The 18,989-nt window shown below is 42.3% G+C and overlaps 1 protein-coding gene and 1 pseudogene across 2 annotated transcripts; both read right to left on the minus strand.

Annotated features, from left to right (window-relative positions):
- Positions 1 to 1,688: 1,688 nt before the first annotated feature.
- On the minus strand, positions 1,689 to 4,089 carry LOC308155835 (protocadherin gamma-A11-like; annotated as a pseudogene). The gene has a single exon. The product of its transcript is annotated as a protocadherin gamma-A11-like (transcript).
- Positions 4,090 to 6,185: 2,096 nt separating this feature from the next.
- On the minus strand, positions 6,186 to 17,963 carry LOC308155836 (protocadherin gamma-A11-like; the record flags this gene model as incomplete). Its single annotated transcript, XM_080529207.1, has 2 exons — positions 6,186 to 8,048; positions 17,481 to 17,963. 2 exons carry the CDS (start codon positions 17,961 to 17,963, stop codon positions 6,186 to 6,188), a joined length of 2,346 nt encoding a protein of 781 aa, XP_080385333.1.
- Positions 17,964 to 18,989: the final 1,026 nt, after the last annotated feature.

The raw sequence follows: 18,989 nt of genomic DNA on the forward strand, positions 1-18,989 counted from the left end.
AGGCGCGACCACAAGACTTTGTATCAATTGACTCCTCATCTCGAGAGGTCTAGCTTGATAAAACATCCCTCATATTCTAACATAGAAATGTGAACATAGAAATGTGTTACCATGCAGGTGAACTACACTCAAATACAGAGAGGGAACTTATTGCCTGAATGCAAAATACAAGAGGCTTATTCGACTCCGATGGTTTGACACAAATAAGTTGTCATTGAACTTAGAAAAAACTAAACTTATGATATTTGGAAATCGAAAAATTAATAGTCAAGTACAAATCAAGATAGATAATGTTGAAATTGAAAGAGTTTATGAAAACACATTTTTGGGAGTTGTTATAGACCACAAACTATGTTGGAAAACACACATAAACTACTTAAAGACTAAAATATCAAAGTCTATTGCAATACTGCATAAAACGAAAGACATACTTAATCCAAATTCATTATTGTACCGTTCTCTAATAGTTCCATACATAACTTACTGTGTGGAAGTGTGGGGAAACACATACAAAACAATCACAAATCCAATTTATTTACAGAAAATAGCTATACGAATTATAAACAGAGCTGCCTATCAAGAACCAACCAACAAATTATTCATAAACACCTATGATCTCAAATTTAAAGAATTGGTGGACTTCAAAATGGCACAAGTAATGTATAAAGTAAAAAATAAGATGCTTCCAGACTGTATCCAGAGACTATTTCAAGTTAGACAGAGTAATTATGAACTCAGAGGAATATGTATGTTTATGAAAACAAAGATTAGAACAAATGCAAAACAAAGATGTATAACAGTTAAAGGAGTTAATTTATGGAATACTTTTGAAAAGGAAATGAAAATGTGTAGTACACTAAAAGGATTTAAAAATGTTTTTAAAAATAAGATGATTAACAAGTATAAAACAGAGGTTTAAATATAGTTTTTGTTTGGTATTTTTTGAACTTTTTGTTGACATGCATAAGTGACATTTTGTTTATACAAGTTTCAATGTTTTGATGATGCATTCATGGGGGGACATGCATACATGTAACACGGGTAGGCGCAATAAGCCACGGCTTCAGCCTACACCTTTTTGGTCCTGGTGTTATGAATTGTGACTGTGTACATTTTTTTTTATATCTGTATTGTGATTTGTATAGGGGACCAAAATAAACATTCTCAATCAATCAATCAATCAAACATGGAAAATAATGACAATGTATTGAAAATATACAGTTGAAATAAACAAACGACATGTATATTTATATTACGTATTGCAGTTGTTGTCTGTCGTGTTATAATGAAAACATGTCATTTATATTAGGCTATTCAGGATAACGCACGCACAATCCAGGCTTACGCAATACATAACGTTAGGATGAATGAGACTATAATTACCGTTGAAATGCCTTTCTGTTCTGCATAGTGAAGAAATACGCGTCAATACTACATCGTTTAGCCCTAAGAGAGCTCACTAAGACCTGCTGGTATAATATACCATATTATATCATATTATGATAGCTTATTACAAGACATTGGCTATGAAAAAGCAATCCTCTACATCCTCTAAACTGTGATAACTACACAGTGTCAGAAACATGAGGTGGAATTCAAGTTAAGTAACATTATAGTTCATAGTTCAAGCAGGTAGTCTAACAAAATTATTTCATAGGGACTTGCTATTTCTATATTACGTTAAGTAATCATACCTGGTATGTGTCGCCTGCGCAGTTCAGTGTCATGATACCTTCTCCAATGGGCTCAATTGTGTTATCAGCACGCAGCGTGTTGTCATTGTATGACGTCACAAACTTGAAGTCACTGGTGCGTGAGCCCGTTGTCAGGTATGCGTCATAATTGTAAGAGCTACGGAGAGTTCCAGCTCCATCCACCTCTGCATAGTTGGGAGGGAAATACGCGCTGGGAATGGTGACTGCTCCATCAAACAACATTCGAGGCTTTCTCCTGCGGCAAAACCTCACGGCCACGATGAGAATAATGAAAGTGATGAAAAAGGTGGAAACGGAAACTAGTGCGATGATCAGGTAGGAGGTTAGTTTGGAACTACTCCCATCATAAGACATGTCTTTCAGTTCTGGAACTTCAGCCAAGTTGTCTGATATTAGTAAATATACTGAACAGGTTGTAGAGAGAGAGGGCTGTCCGTTATCTTTCACTGATATAACAAGGTTCTGCTTCATACTGTCAGATTCAGAAATGTCCCGCTGTGCCCTGATCTCTCCGCTGTGGAGACCGATAGTGAAAAGTCCCGGATCAGTCGATTTCACGATCTGATATGAAAGCCACGCATTCTGTCCAGAGTCAACATCCACAGCGATCACCTTGGAAACAAGGGACCCCGCCATAGCGGCTTTGGGGACCATCTCAGTCATCAAGGAGTTACCTGCTGTAGCCGGATATAATATCTGTGGAGAGTTATCATTCTCATCTGTTATGAAGACACTCACAGTCACGTTACTGCTGAGCGGAGGAGAACCATTGTCTCTGGCTACAACGTGGACTTTGAAGCTCCTAAACTGTTCATAATCAAATGCTCTCACAGCATGGATCACCCCCGTGTCTCCGTTAATGGATAAGAATGACGACACTGGAACACCGTTGACCTGACTGCAGTAGAGAATAGACCACTGTACCGTTCTGTCTCCAGTCTGGGTCTCTGGCAGTAACAGAACATATAGAGGAGCCAGGCTTGTTATTCTCAGTCACATAGGCGCTGTAGGATTGTTCTTCAAACACAGGTGAATTGTCATTGACGTCTGACACAGATAAATGAATAGTCTTGGATGAGGATAGGGGTGGAGACCCTTCATCAGTCGCAGTGATTGTGATGTTATAATCTGATATCATCTCACGGTCTAGTTTACTTGTGGTGACAATAGAATAATAATTTTTAATAGAGGGATTTAATTTGAAAGGAACATTTTGCTGAATGGAGCAGCGAACCTGTCTGTTCCTCTCTGAGTCTTTATCTTGTACATTAATGATGGCCACCTCAGTGCCAGGTAACACATTCTCAGGAACAGGACTGTTTAGCGATTTGATAAATATAATAGGTGCGTTGTCATTCGCATCTGTGATTTCGATTATAACTTTACAATTTGAAGCTGACCCTAAACCATCCTTTGCCTCCAGGCTCATTTCATGATATGTTTCCTCTTCAAAATCAATAGGGCCTCTTACTGTTATTTTTCCGGTGGTCTTATTGATAGAAAATAGTTTCGCTGCTCTGTTACTTACACGACTAAACTCATAAGTCACCTCTCCATTCAGTCCTTCGTCGGCATCAGTAGCCGTTACTGTTGTTACTACTGTACCTAACGGAGCGTTTTCGGGTAGACTGACCTTGTAGACATTCTGGCTAAACACCGGAATATTATCGTTCGCATCTAAAACTGTGACGTGTATAACAACAGTACCAGACCTCGGAGGAGTCCCACCGTCAACCGCAGTCAATAAGAGGGTCAACTCCTGCAGTTGTTCTCGATCTAACTCCTTTTCTAATATTAATTCACTGTATTTCCCTCCGTCTGAGTTCGTATTAACACTTAAACCGAAGTAGTCATTTTTTTCAAGAGAATATTTTTGAACTGCGTTTTGTCCAATATCCGCATCATGGGCCTCGCGCAGGAGGAAACGAGTTCCTCTATTTGCTGACTCGCGGATTTCTAGTTGAATGCGGTCATTAGAAAATACTGGAGAGTTGTCGTTTACGTCTTGGATCTGTACAATAATACGATGTAATTCTAGAGGATTCTCTAACACAAGCTCGTATTTTAAAGAACAAGAAACCCGCGACCTACACAGCTCCTCCCTGTCTATTGTTTCAGCCACAAGGAAATCTCCAGTACTCAGATTAATGTCACAATAACGTTTACTACTGCCATTCACATCCAAACGAGCCTTACGAGCAGAAAATCCTCTCGCATCCAGCCCCAGATCCTTAGCCAAGTTTCCAATCACAGATCCGCGTTTCATCTCCTCCGGAATAGCATAGTTCATGTCTCCAAGGCTTGTCCGCACTAAGAACACAATAAAAACCAGACAGTACGTCGAGGCCGATACTGATAATCCAACGTGTTCCATAATCCCAAACTGTATAGGTCCTATTATACTAAAAGGGGTATGAATGTGTTTTTCAACCCTTAAAATCAAACATTTACTCCGTAATTGTGTCCAATAACACGCACAATATGGTCCATCTGAAAGAGCGTGCGGGTTGTGTCATCGAAAATATATTCTTCCGTCTTATGGTTAAACTGGGTGGAGACATGTATTATCGTCCAATATGCAGTGAACAGCGACGCGTAGAGTAATCCTTGGAAAACGACATTCAAATGTTTAAAACAGAAATTCCAACACTAAGCTGTAGATCGAACATGCATCGCTTGAATTACAGTTGTTAACATAAAGCATAGCCCAACATTACACATACTTTAGCCTAAAGCATGCAGGGGGAACATATATTTTTGTTCCCTTATACAGTACAGGCCAAAAGTTTGGACACACCTTCTCATTCAATGCGTTTCCTTTATTTTCATGACTATTTGGTACATTGTAGATTCTCACTGAAGGCATCAAAACTATGAATGAACACATAGGAATTATGTATTTAACAATAAAGTGTGAAATAACTCTAAATATGTCTTATATTTTAGATTCCTCAAAGTAGCCACCCTTTGCTTTTTTGTTGTTAATAAAATATATAATAATAATATTAAATATAATATGTGTTAATAATAATATGTTATTATATATACTGTATATATATTTAATATTATTATTATATATTTTATTAACAACAACAATGTTTTATTTTATTAACAACAAAAAAGCAAAGGGTGGCTACTTTGAGGAATCTAAAATCTAAGACATATTTAGAGTTATTCCACACTTTTTTGTTAAGTACATCATTCCACATGTGTTCATTCATAGTTTTGATGCCTTCAGTGATAATCTACAATGTAAATAGTCATGAAAATAAAGGAAACACATTGAATGAGAAGGTGTGTCCAAACTTTTGGCCTGTACTGTACGTTTTACTGGAAGGCCGACCATTAGCTCAGTACATTTCCCTTCTTTTGAATCTTCTACGGAGCTGTCCATGTGTGTGGTGCTGAAACATTGCAGACGTCCTTTTTCTAAATTACAACCGGGTAGCCTACTTATCTTACTGGTAGGCCTAGATACGGAGCTTATTCGTAATGAAAAATAATGACTGATCAATTGACCAACCACAAATGACAAAGAACAACCTATATTTACAGAATGTGTATTACATAAACCGATACTGCATGACATGTCATTTAATGTAAATAGATTGTGTAGAAGTTTTGCTATGCAAAAGGCGTATACAAATCTAATTATTCAACTAATAAAATGTTAGATCAGCATTACTGACGTAATTAAATGATAATTTGATTACATCGAATTACACTATGATAAACCCATGTCTACAATAAATGTAAAGCCATGTAGAAATGTCAAGAAGACTTAAAGATGACTAAAGAGTAATTATAGCATCAATATACCAACATGTGCATTGTGTAAATCATAATAATAATAATAATATAATAATAATAATAATAATAATAATGTAAATCAATACATGTTTAGCCATGTGACCACTGCTCACTATCACACACACAATGTAATAAAGCATTGCAGTGTTTAATAAAACAACACGACCCAAAATGTGCAATGGACAAGGTCAGAGAGAAAAGGTGGAATTAAAATTGTATTGTTCAAGCAGTTGAAAAAACACACTTCAAGTTCATAGAAATCTAATTCTTGAACAAATAACATTTTAGATCAGCATTAATGACATAATAAATTGATCATTTTAATTGTATTTCATCCAACTTGTATAAGCCAATTTCTTCCATGAAATGAAAGAGCATAATGAGAATATCTCATTAAGAATAGCCAGAAACACTAAAGAAGACTAGAGAATCATTAACGCATTAAAATACCAATATGTTCTGTATGTATGAATCAATACATGTTTGGCCACACACCAGCAGCAAAAATAACATTGCAGTGTTTGAATTAAAAACATATTCCATCCTTCATACAAGCTCAGATACCTTAGAATTCAGAGAGGATAATAAAATCCTACAGTTCAAGCAGGTAAAAAGCAGATAAAAAATGTAAGCAATCATGTATTCATATAGGCTATGACGTTAAAATGTGGGATTTACCTCGTATGTGTCGCCTGCGCTGTTCAGTGTCATGATACTTTCTCCAATGATCTCAACTGGACTCTTCTTCATTGTGTTATCAGAACGCAGCGTGTTGTCATTGTATGACGTCACAAACTTGAAGTCACTGGTGCGTGAGCCCGTTGTCAGGTATGCGTCATAATTGTAAGAGCTACGGAGAGTTCCAGCTCCATCCACCTCTGCATAGTTGGGAGGGAAATACGCGCTGGGAATGGTGACTGCTCCATCAAACAACATTCGAGGCTTTCTCCTACGACAAAACCTCACGGCCACGATGAGAATAATGAATGTGATGAAAAAGGTGGAAACGGACACCAGGGCGATGATCAGGTATGAGGTTAGTTTGGAACTACTCCCATCATAAGACATGTCTTTCAGTTCTGGAACTTCAGCCAAGTTGTCTGATATAAGTAAATATACTGAACAGGTTGTAGAGAGAGAGGACTGTCCGTTATCTTTCACTGATACAACAAGGTTCTGCTTCATACTGTCAGATTCAGAAATGTCCCGCAGTGCCCTGATCTCTCCGCTGTGGAGACCGATAATGAAAAGTCCCGGATCAGTCGATTTCATGATCTGATATGAAAGCCACGCATTCTGTCCAGAGTCAGCATCCACAGCTATCACTTTGGAAACAAGAGAACCTGCAATAGCAGCTTTGGGGACCATCTCAGTCATCAAGGAGGTTCCTGCTGTAGCAGGATATAATATTTGTGGAGAGTTATCATTCTCATCTGTTATGAAGACACTCACAGTCACGTTACTGCTGAGCGGAGGAGAACCATTGTCTCTGGCTACAACGTGGACTTTGAAGCTCCTGAATTGTTCATAATCAAATGGTCTCACAGCATGGATCACCCCCGTGTCTCCTTTAATGGATAAGAATGACGACACTGGAACACCGTTGACCTCACTGGGCAGTAGAGAATAGACCACTGTACCGTTCTGTCTCCAGTCTGGGTCTCTGGCAGTAACAGAACATATAGAGGAGCCAGGCTTGTTATTCTCAGTCACATAGGCGCTGTAGGATTGTTCTTCAAACACAGGTGGATTGTCATTGACGTCTGACAAAGATACATGAATAGTCTTGGATGAGGATAGGGGTGGAGACCCTTCGTCAGTGGCAGTGATCGTGATGTTATAATCAGATATCATTTCGCGGTCAAGACCAGCTGTAGTTACAAGAGAATAGTAATTCTTGACAGAGGGATTTAATTTGAAAGGAACATTGTTTTGAATGGAGCAGCGGACCTGTCTATTCCTCTCTGAGTCTTTATCCTGTACATTGATGATGCCCACCTCAGTGCCAGGTAACACATTCTCAGTGATGGGATTGGTTAGAGATTTAAGAGATATTATTGGGGCATTGTCATTGACATCTGTAATTTCAACGACCACGTTGGAAAAAGAAGATAGCCCGGAGCTGTCTTTGGCTTGGATACTAAATTGATAAATTGACTCCTTTTCGAAATCCATTTCTCCAACTATACTTATTTCGCCTGTTTTGGGATTGAGGGAAAATAATGTATTCACTTTTTCTGAAATGGGGCCAAATCCGTACGTCACCTCTCCGTTTGCCCCTTCGTCTGCGTCGGTCGCAGACACAGTAACCACAACAAAACCTAATGGCGAATTCTCGGGTAGATTTACTTTATAGACATTCTGGCTGAACACGGGTTTATTATCATTAGCATCCAGAACTGTGACGTGTATAACAACAGTACCAGATCTCTGTGGAGTCCCACCGTCAACCGCAGTTAGTAGTAATGTCACCTCCTGCTGTTGTTCTCGATCTAATTCTTTCTCCAATACCAACTCGCCGTACTTTCCGCCTCCAGGAATAGTATGAACAGCCAAAATAAAATGTTCGTTCCTTTGTAATGTGTAGCTTTGAACCGCATTCAGCCCTATATCAGCATCATGAGCTTGTATAACCGTAAATCGTGCGCCTTTGACAGTTGACTCTCTGATCTCAAATTTTACGGAGTTTTCCCCGAATTGTGGGGCATTATCATTAATATCTTGGACTTGCAAAATGATATTATGTAATTCTAAGGGACTCTCTAGAACCATTTCATATTTTAGAGTGCATGAAATCCTCATATCACAAAGCTGCTCCCGGTCTATTGTTTCAGACACGACCAAATCACCAGTGCTCAGATTAATGTCACAATACCGTTTGCTACTACCGTCAACATCTAAACGAGCTTTCCGGGACAACAGTCTTTTAGAATCCAATCCCAGATCCTTGGCTATATTTCCGATTACAGACCCGCGTTTCATTTCCTCGGGAACAGAATATGTTACATCTCCATAGCTGGTGCGCAGCAGGAAATGAAACAAAGCCAGGCAGAACATCAACGCAGAGAGCGAGAATCCTTTGTATCCCATGTTCAGTTCGAAACGTTATCCGGATGTTATGTAATGGTCTGAAATAATACAATCCAACATGTATGACAACATGTACGAGTCCAAAATGCACAACCTCAGATGTAGAGCCACTTCTCTATACAGTAGTATAACGAGGTTTCCTCCCCTTGTATATTTCCAGAGAGGGTGGAGAGATGGAAATGTAAAACATTGCTGGTGAATAGCGACACTATGAGTACTTTCATAAAACTGCAGACAATCATGTTTGACTTAGACCGTCACCAAGTGTACAGAGGGGAGGCAAGATGCAGTCAAACACAGATGTATTTTCCTTTACAGATACATTCTATATCAACACGAGCATGAGCAAAACAATATGAACATATGAGCCATTTGAGTCTTGAAATAGCGTTATGTCAATATTGTGTTTCCATTTTCCACATACGTAGACATGCGTTATTTTAACTGTAGCGCAGGTCCTGTCACAGCGTTGACTTTGTAACTGCCTCACATTGTCAGTAAATTCATAATTTGCCACCTTGCTAATTTCTTGGTTCTTAGTATATACAGTAGTCCTATAGGCGGAACTAATCTGCCACTCCAATGTTCCACACATAATTATTTATCAGAAGCACCTAACAAACAAAGCGCCAAAATATAATAAAAATAATGTCATAACAGTTTTAATTATCAATCAGTATATACTAATAAGAAGACTAGAATAAGCAACCAAGATCCAGACCCTCTTAAGTAATAAGCAGCCTACGAGGTATGTTTTGATTTGTGTTCATTTCTATGCAACGATATTTGAATGTGTTAATATGCTTGCTAGTCAATATGCTAGCTAGCTACCTATTGTAATACAAGACATACCATACATACATGCATTTCACCAGGTACGAGGAGGAAGAAGGGCTTTGATAGTCACCAGTTGTTTTCACAGATTATTTGTTTATTTACATTATCTGTTTTCTATTGTTGGTAAATATGTAAATACGTAAATACATTTGATTTAATTAAAAAAAAAATATTATATTAATATTGAAGTCAACTGCAGATTATTAATTATTAATCTCTGATTATTGGAGAAGGGGTAGGATTAAATAAGCGTATGCTTCTTCCTACTCCTTTTCGGACATGTTAAGTAAATAGTGTTTTTTGTTTTGTTTTGTTTTTTCTTGTTTTTGTTTTGTTTTTTCTAGTTTTTGTTTTGTTTTTTCTAGTTTTTGTTTTGTTTTTTCTTGTTTTTGTTTTGTCTTTTGTTGTTATAACTATTTCTTTTTACACATGTTCGAAATAAAGCTTTCATTCATTCATTCATTCATTCATACATGCATTTCATTGTTGTATTTTATTTTCTCTTTTAACCCAGTTCTCACGGGTTGGTTCAAGGAATAAAGCCATGTGCCTCAAGGGAGCTACACACAATTCCTTTGCTGTGTTCGAAATGGAATTCATACTATGTATGACGTAGATTTGAGTATACTGCGTCCCCACTACTTAGTATCCTGAGGTCGCTGGGGATCACAGGATCCAAGCTGAGAAAGGCGCTCAAAGACCTGGCGGAGGAGGCTGAACAAGGGAGCTTCTGGCTCTGGCTCAGAAGAAAGGACAAGGCGTGGGGGAAAGGAGGATCCTAGGGCTGGCTGCAGGGAGTGGCAGGGAGACGTCCCTGTCACTGCTCCACCACCTTGAGATGTTCCGGGATTAAAGGAGCGAAACATCAGTGAAGGGTGGCTCCCGGCTGACGACCCTGCAGTCAGCCCACTGGCACCGTCGGAGGTGCGACAGGCAGCAATGCCCAGCAGGTATACCCACCTGTGCTTTCATCTATTTAATCTGGCTTGCCAGTGACTACTGAGAAAAGAGCAGTTGGCATCCAGGAAAGACTGGTGGGCTGCCAGGGAAGTCTGGCTGGCGGCAGGAAAGACTGCACCGGGGGTGGCGGGGCTAGTTACCCTTTAAACACGTCCTTGTAGCCTTGCTACAGGGACTCCCCAAACTAACTACAAGCAAAATAAGGAAAAAACAACCCGGCGGTCCACCGAGAGGCGGGATGGAAGATGGACCAATCACGACAGATAACACGGTAACGACTGGAACGGCAACGACTAACGATCAAAGGATCCTGAGAGAATGCAGCTGTGGGTGGTCCAAAGTAACAACCTACTTGGGCCTGCGGATCCACCAGGGGAGGACAAAATGCGGCGGCAGCTATCAGATGCAAACTTGCACTGCGCCAGCAGGTCAGACAAGGAGGAATCAGAGCCAGGTTGAGCACCACAGTGCTACTGATCCCACCATTGCATCCGGTGAGAGAGAGCAAGAACAGCCTCCCCAGCAGGATTTGCAACCACATCTGCACGACCCACAACAGGAGCATCAGAGCAGAACGCCAGGTAGAGAATCCACCAAGGAAACCCCAGAGAAGCCAGACCGGAAACCCAAGATCAGGTGGCCAAAGGCCAGCGACAAGGATTCATGGAGAAGCTTCGACGAAAGCTTACATACCACCCTCCAGAACAGTCTAAGAGGCAGCACAACGTCCAAGCTGAACATCTTCGGCCATATCATCTATGAGGAAGGCAAGGGAAGATTTGGAGAGATGCCTCAGAGGAGGACCGTTCCTAGGCAGAGCGGGAGACGGGAGAGAGAAATCCTCCAGCTGGTAAAGGAGCGGCGACGTTTGCGGAAGGCATGGAGGAGAGCTGAGGAAGAGGAGAAGGAGGGCTTGCAGAACCTCTGGAGTCAGATCAGAACCAGACTCACCCACCTGAGGCGAGCTGAAAGGATCAGGAAACGTAGAAGCAACAAGGAAAAGGCAAGGACGAACTTCTTCCGGGACCCGTTCAAGTACGCCCGGGGTTTGCTTGAGGAGACGAAATCGGGGAAGCTGCAGACCACCGAGCAGGAGCTGGAGGAACACATCAAGGACCAGCTCAGTGACAGCCAAAAGGAGAGTCCCCTTGGTTCCCCAGGGCACGTACCGCTCCCACCCGAGCCCTCTTCTCAGTTTGACACCACACCCCCCAGATGGTCTGAAGTTAAGCAGGCGGTGGAGCATGCGAGAGCTGCATCTGCACCCGGACCAAATGGCGTCTCCTATAGGGTATACAAGAACTGCCCAATGACCCTGAAGCTTTTGTGGAGACTAATGGGCATTGCCTGGAAAACAGAATCCATCCCTTCAGCATGGAGCAGAGCAGTCACTACCTTCATCCCGAAAGAGAAAGACTCCCATAACATCAGCCAATTCAGAGGCATAGCCTTATTGAATGTGGAGGGGAAGATCTTCTTCTCAGTGATGGCAAAGCGCATGACCAGCTACCTCCTGGCAAACAATTACATCGACACCAGCTGTCAGAAGGCAGGCGTCCCAGGATTTCCTGGCTGCGTGGAGCACTCGGCTATGATCTGGGAACAGATCCAGACAGCGAAGCGGAGCAAATCAGACCTGCACGTCGTTTGGCTGGACCTTGCAAATGCATATGGGTCTGTTCCCCACCAGCTCATCCATTTTGCCCTCAAATTCTTCCACATACCACCGTGCATCCAGAGCCTACTAGCAACCTACTTTAACAACTTCCATGTATGCTACACAACCCAGGAGTTCTCAACGTGTTGGCACCGGCTGGAGAAAGGGATAGCGATGGGTTGTTCGATCTCCCCCATCCTTTTCACAGCAGCGTTTGAGATCATCCTAATCGGCGGAAGACAGATGGTCCGAGGAATCAGATCCCAGTCAGGTCTGCGACTCCCAGCCCTACGGAGCTATATGGATGATGTCACCACACTCCTTCAGACAGCAGCGTGCACAGCGAGACTTCTGAAGAGGTTTGAGGAGCTCCTAACATGGGCCCGGATGAGGATAAAACCAACTAAGTCCCGCAGTCTCTCAATCAGGAAAGGAGTCCGGAATGACAACATCTCTTTCTCAGTGGATGGCGAGAAGATCCCGCTGCTAGTGGACCATCCTGTGCGAAGCCTCGGAAGGCTTTACACGGCTGACCTTTCTGACAAGCACATGGCTTCTTCTGTCACTTCCCAGCTCTTGGACGGCCTGAAGAAGATCGACCAAAGCCTCCTGCCAGGGAAATTCAAGGTGTGGTGTTACCAGTTCACCTTATACCAACGTCTCATGTGGCCCCTGAAGTTGTGTGACATCACTTTAACAACAGTGCTGAAGTTGGACGCAAAAGCCAACAACTACATCCGCAAGTGGCTGGGCCTTCCCCGCTGCCTCACTAATACAGCGCTGTTTGGAAGAACCACACTGAAGCTCCCACTGAAATCCATCAGCCTGGGCTATAAACAGGAGAAAGTGAGACTCGTGTTCGAGCTGAGAGACTCACCCGACCCGTTTGTCCAACACAGCAAGGCCCAGGTTCGCACAGGACGCAAGTGGGATGCCACGCAGGCAGTTGACCAGGCCATCAATCGCTTGAAACACCAGGAGATCGTCGGGGTGCTGCAGCCAGGCAGGACTGGTTTTGGATGGGGATCAGCACCCAAGATGTGGTCCAAGGCAACGAGGAAGGAAAGGAAAGATCTAGTGATCTCTGAAGTCGTAAAGATCGAAGAGGAGTGCTACAAAATCAGAGCCGTGGGCCAACAACAGCAAGGAAGGTGGACAACGTGGGAGGCTGTGATCAACAGAGCCATCACATGGAAGGATATGTGGAGGCTGCCCCAAGCAAGGCTGAGCTTCTCGATCAGGGCCACCTACGACACCCTTCCCAGTTCCCGGAACCTGCACCTCTGGTACGGCACAGAGGAGACCTGCCAACTCTGCAACGCCAACAACCCAAACTTGCGACACATCCTCTCTGGATGCAAGGCGGGACTGACGCAGGGTCGGTACAGATGGCGGCACGACCGGGTGCTGCGCAAACTAGCAGAAATTCTGGAAGCACGCAGACTGGAATCAAACAAGAGCAGCCCAGTCACATCACAGCAGCGGATCCAGTTTGTCCGGCAAGGGGGAGAAAGTCAGGGCAGCAGCACGAAGCAGTGGTCCCTCCTGTCTCCTGGAGGAGAGTGGAACATGAGAGCTGACCTCGATCGACAGCTGAAGTTCCCACACGAGATCACATCAACCTCCCTTCGGCCAGATGTCGTACTCTGGTCTACCCCGATGAGGACAGTCATCATGGTGGAGCTGACCGTTCCATGGGAAGAGGGGATGGAGGCTGCCTTCGAGAGAAAGAAGGAAAAGTACACAGACTTGGCAGCTGCGTGCTCGCAAGCAGGGTGGAGGGCAGTCACCTATCCTGTGGAAGTTGGGTGCAGAGGCTATACAGGAACATCTACACAGCGGCTACTGAGGTCGCTGGGGATCACAGGATCCAAGCTGAGAAAGGCGCTCAAAGACCTGGCGGAGGAGGCTGAACAAGGGAGCTTCTGGCTCTGGCTCAGAAGAAAGGACAAGGCGTGGGGGAAAGGAGGATCCTAGGGCTGGCTGCAGGGAGTGGCAGGGAGACGTCCCTGTCACTGCTCCACCACCTTGAGATGTTCCGGGATTAAAGGAGCGAAACATCAGTGAAGGGTGGCTCCCGGCTGACGACCCTGCAGTCAGCCCACTGGCACCGTCGGAGGTGCGACAGGCAGCAATGCCCAGCAGGTATACCCACCTGTGCTTTCATCTCATTGTTGTATTTTATTTTCTCTTTTAACCCAGTTCTCACGGGTTGGTTCAAGGAATAAAGCCATGTGCCTCAAGGGAGCTACACACAATTCCTTTGCTGTGTTCGAAATGGAATTCATACTATGTATGACGTAGATTTGAGTATACTGCGTCCCCACTACTTAGTATGTGCAATTTGTGTACGCGAGAAATGCCCGGATGTATAGCCAGAATTTATGCATATGCTGCGTAAGGTTACTTTTCATAATCTGCCCCAAAATGCATCGCGCGTCTTTTCAGTCATGTCAAACTGCGCCATACAAACTCGTCATACAGCAACAATCGACATTTTAAAATAAAGGCTTCGATTAGCCTATACAGTAGACATGTGACCGTGACTACCAATAGGGTAAAACATCGGCCTACAGGGCTTAAAATAGGCTACCTCTTTTACGCACAATAATGTAATAATGTTAAAGTAGGCCTAATAATCAAAAACACTAATGTTTTGCAGAGCATTAAAGGGAGGAAAATATGTTAAATAATGTCTTTCTCCACCTGAAAGCTCATTCGCTCGTGAGGCGCTGTCCATGCTTGTGGTTCTGAACCGACTAGGCTACATCTCTTAACTGGAAGGATTGGGCACTCAGTAGGCCTACCACCCTCACAGCATTTATCAATTGACTCCTCGTCACGTCAAACTTGATCTGATATTCCTCAGATTCTGAAGTGGAACACAACCAGGCTGCTGAACTACAATCGGATTTAGAGAAGGAACACATTGACAAAGCAAAATGCACGTGGCACCGCTTTTTCGAAATGGGACACAACAACTATGATTTATTGTAAAACAACAATTGAGACAAACAATCAACACTTATATTTCTACACGATGTTGCAGTATATGTCTATCATAATATAACGATAACATAATGTCAAATATTCCGGGACAACAAGCACAATAGACCGATTGGCGAAATAATAATAATAATAATAATTGTTATTATTATTATTATTATAAATAATAATAATAATAATAATAATAAATAATAATAATAATAATAATAATAATAATAATAAATAATAATATTAAACAATAATAAAAAATAATTATTATTATTCATTATTATTATTATTATTATTATTATATTAGACCGATTGGCGAAATAACCAAGAGAGCATGCATCAGAGCAGCTGCAATGAAGTATTGAGAGACCTAGGCCTATACATAACCGGCCTACTGCAAAACTGTGCTCGCTAGACAAAGTCAAAGACTTGACGTGGAATTCAAGTGAAGTACACTATAATTTACAGTTCAAAGGGGCAACAGCATATACAATGTTTCATGTTCATATGACTTTACATTTCATATCGGACTTGCAATTTCAAATGATGTTAAGTAGCTAATTATGTTTTACCTCGTAGGTATCGCCTGCGCTGTTCAGTGTCATGATACTTTCTCCAATGGGCTCAACTGGACTCTTCTTCATTGTGTTATCCGCACGCAGCGTGTTGTCATTGTATGACGTAGAAAACTTGAAGTCACTGGTGCGTGAGCCCGTTGTCAGGTATGCGTCATAATTGTAAGAGCTATGGAGAGTTCCAGCTCCATCCACCTCTGCATAGTTGGGAGGGAAATACGCGCTGGGAATGGTGACTGCTCCATCAAACAACATTCGAGGCTTTCTCCTACGGCAAAACCTCACGGCCACGATGAGAATAATGAAAGTGATGAAAAAGGTGGAAACGGACACCAATGCGATAATCAAATAGGACGTTAGTTTCGAACCACCTTGGTCATAAGACATGTCTTTCAGTTCTGGAACTTCAGCCAAGTTGTCTGATATTAGTAAATATACTGAACAGGTTGTATAGAGAGAGGGCTGTCCGTTATCTTTCACTGATATAACAAGGTTCTGCTTCATACTGTCAGATTCAGAAATGTCCCGCTGTGCCCTGATCTCTCCACTGTGGAGACCAATAGTGAAAAGTCCCGGATCAGTCGATTTCATGATCTGATATGAAAGCCACGCGTTCTGTCCAGAGTCAGTGTCCACAGCTATCACCTTGGAAACAAGGGACCCCGCCATAGCAGCTTTGGGGACCATCTCAGTCATCAAGGAGTTCCCTGCTGTAGCAGGATATAATATCTGTGGAGAGTTATCATTCTCATCTGTTATGAAGACGCTCACAGTCACGTTACTGCTGAATGGAGGAGAACCATTGTCTCTGGCTACAACGTGGACTTTGAAGCTCCTAAACTGTTCATAATCAAATGCTCTCACAGCATGGATCACCCCCGTGTCTCCGTTTATGGATAGGAATGACGACACTGGAATACCATGGACCTCACTGGGCAGTATAGAATAGACCACTGTACCGTTCTGTCTCCAGTCTGGGTCTCTGGCAGTAACAGAACATATAGAGGAGCCAGGCTTGTTATTCTCAGTCACATAGGCGCTGTAGGATTGTTCTACGAATGCAGGTGGATTGTCATTGACGTCAGAGACAGATAACTGAATAGTCTTGGATGAGGACAAAGGTGGAGACCCTTCATCAGTTGCAGTGATTGTGATGTTATAATCAGATATCATCTCACGGTCTAGTTCACTTGTGGTGACAAGAGAATAATAATTTTTAATAGAGGGATTTAATTTGAAAGGAACATTTTGCTGAATGGAGCATCGAACCTGTCTGTTCCTCTCTGAGTCTTTATCCTGTACATTAATGATGGCCACCTCAGTGCCAGGTAACACATTCTCAGGAACAGGACTGTTTAGCGATTTGATAAATATAATAGGTGCATTGTCATTCGAATCTGTGATTTCAATAATAATTTTACAATTTGATGCTGACCCTAACCCATCCTTTGCCTTTATGCTAATTTCATGATACGTTTCCTCTTCAAAGTCGATTGGGCCCATGACTCTTATTTCTCCGGTGGTCTTATTGATAGAAAACAGTTTCGCTGCTCTCTTACTTACATGACTAAACTCATAAGTCACCTCGCCATTCAGTCCTTCGTCTGCATCGGTAGCCGTTACTGTTGTTACTACTGTACCTAACGGAGCGTTTTCGGGTAGACTGACCTTGTAAACATTCTGGCTGAACACCGGAATATTATCGTTGGCATCCAACACAGTGACGTGTATAACAACAGTACCAGATCTCTGTGGAGTCCCACCGTCAACCGCTGTGAGTAACAACGTCACTTTCTCTTGCTGTTCACGATCTAACTCATTCTCTACCACTAATTCACTATACTTTCCTCCATCTGGGTTGCTATTAACAGCTAATGCAAAGTAGTCATTTTTTTCCAGGGAATATTGTTGAACTGCATTTAGCCCTATATCCGCATCGTGGGCCTCGTTTAGGAGGAAACGCGTTCCTCTAACGGCTGATTCACGGATCTCTAGTTCAATGCGGTTATCAGAAAATACAGGAGAGTTGTCGTTAATATCTTGAATTTGCACAATAATACGATGCAATTCCAGAGGATTCTCTAACACAAGCTCGTATTTTAAAGAACAAGAAAGCCTCGACCTACACAGCTCCTCCCTGTCTATTGTTTCAGCCACAACGAAATCTCCCGTATTCAGATTAATGTCACAATAACGTTGGCTACTGCCATCCATATCCAAACGAGCCTTACGAGCAGAAAATCCTCTCGCATCCAACCCCAGATCCTTAGCCAAGTTTCCGATCACAGATCCGCGTTTCATCTCCTCCGGAATCGCATAGTTCATGTCTCCAAGGCTTGTCCGCACTAAGAACATAATCAAAACCAGACTGTACGTCGAGGCCGATACTGATAATCCAACGTGTTCCATAATACAAACCTGTATTCCGACTCCAGAAGGGTATAAATATGCTATTCAACCTTCGCGATAAAACATTTACTCCGTAGGTTGATTGTGTCCAACAAAATAAACGCTATAATCTGTCCGAAGTCGACGATGGTTTGTCACACTCCACAGAATAGATATCCTCCCTCCTATGGGTAAACTGGGTGGAGATGTGCATAACGTCCAATACGCAGTGAACAGCGACACGTAGAGTATTCATTAGAAAACTACAATCCAAATATTCTAATCACAATTCTAGATGTGTTGCAATTCTAATACAAAGAATGAAATTAAAGTTAAGCAGTAAAACATGTGATGTGAATACCCCGTAGGTAAAACATACAGTATGTGCCCACAACAAGTTAAAGTAATTACCAAGACCTGTCAATAGTTTGGTAAATAATTAACAGGACAAACTTGCTGTATAGTTATAGCTCAGTAGTCATTACACCGTTTCCCCTTTCAATGCGCTTCTGTGGGCTGTCCACATGTGTGGTGCTGAAACGACTAGGCCTGCTTATCTGATGGGCTGTGTCCGTAGTGGCGACCACAATACTTCGTATCAATTGACACCTCATCTCCAGAATATCCCTCAGATTGTACCATAGTAGCTTGCTGGTGAACTACACTCAAATACAGAGAGGGAACTTATAGCCTGACTGCAAAATGCAAGAGACGTATTCGACATGGAAAAGAATGACAGTGTATTGAAAAAACTGCAGTTTAAATAAACAAACTACATGTATATTTATATTACATACTGCAGTTGTTTTCTGTCTTGTTATAATAACACTATGCAATTTATATTATTCAGGATAACAGACAAACAACGTAGGCTTACGCAATACATAACGTTAGGATGACAGACTCATTAACGTTGAAATGCCTTTATGCGTTGCATAGTGAAGAAATACGCGTCAATACATC

Source organism: Nansenia antarctica (assembly GCF_963989245.1).
Source record: "Nansenia antarctica genome assembly, chromosome: 4".
Taxonomy (NCBI): domain Eukaryota; kingdom Metazoa; phylum Chordata; class Actinopteri; order Argentiniformes; family Microstomatidae; genus Nansenia; species Nansenia antarctica.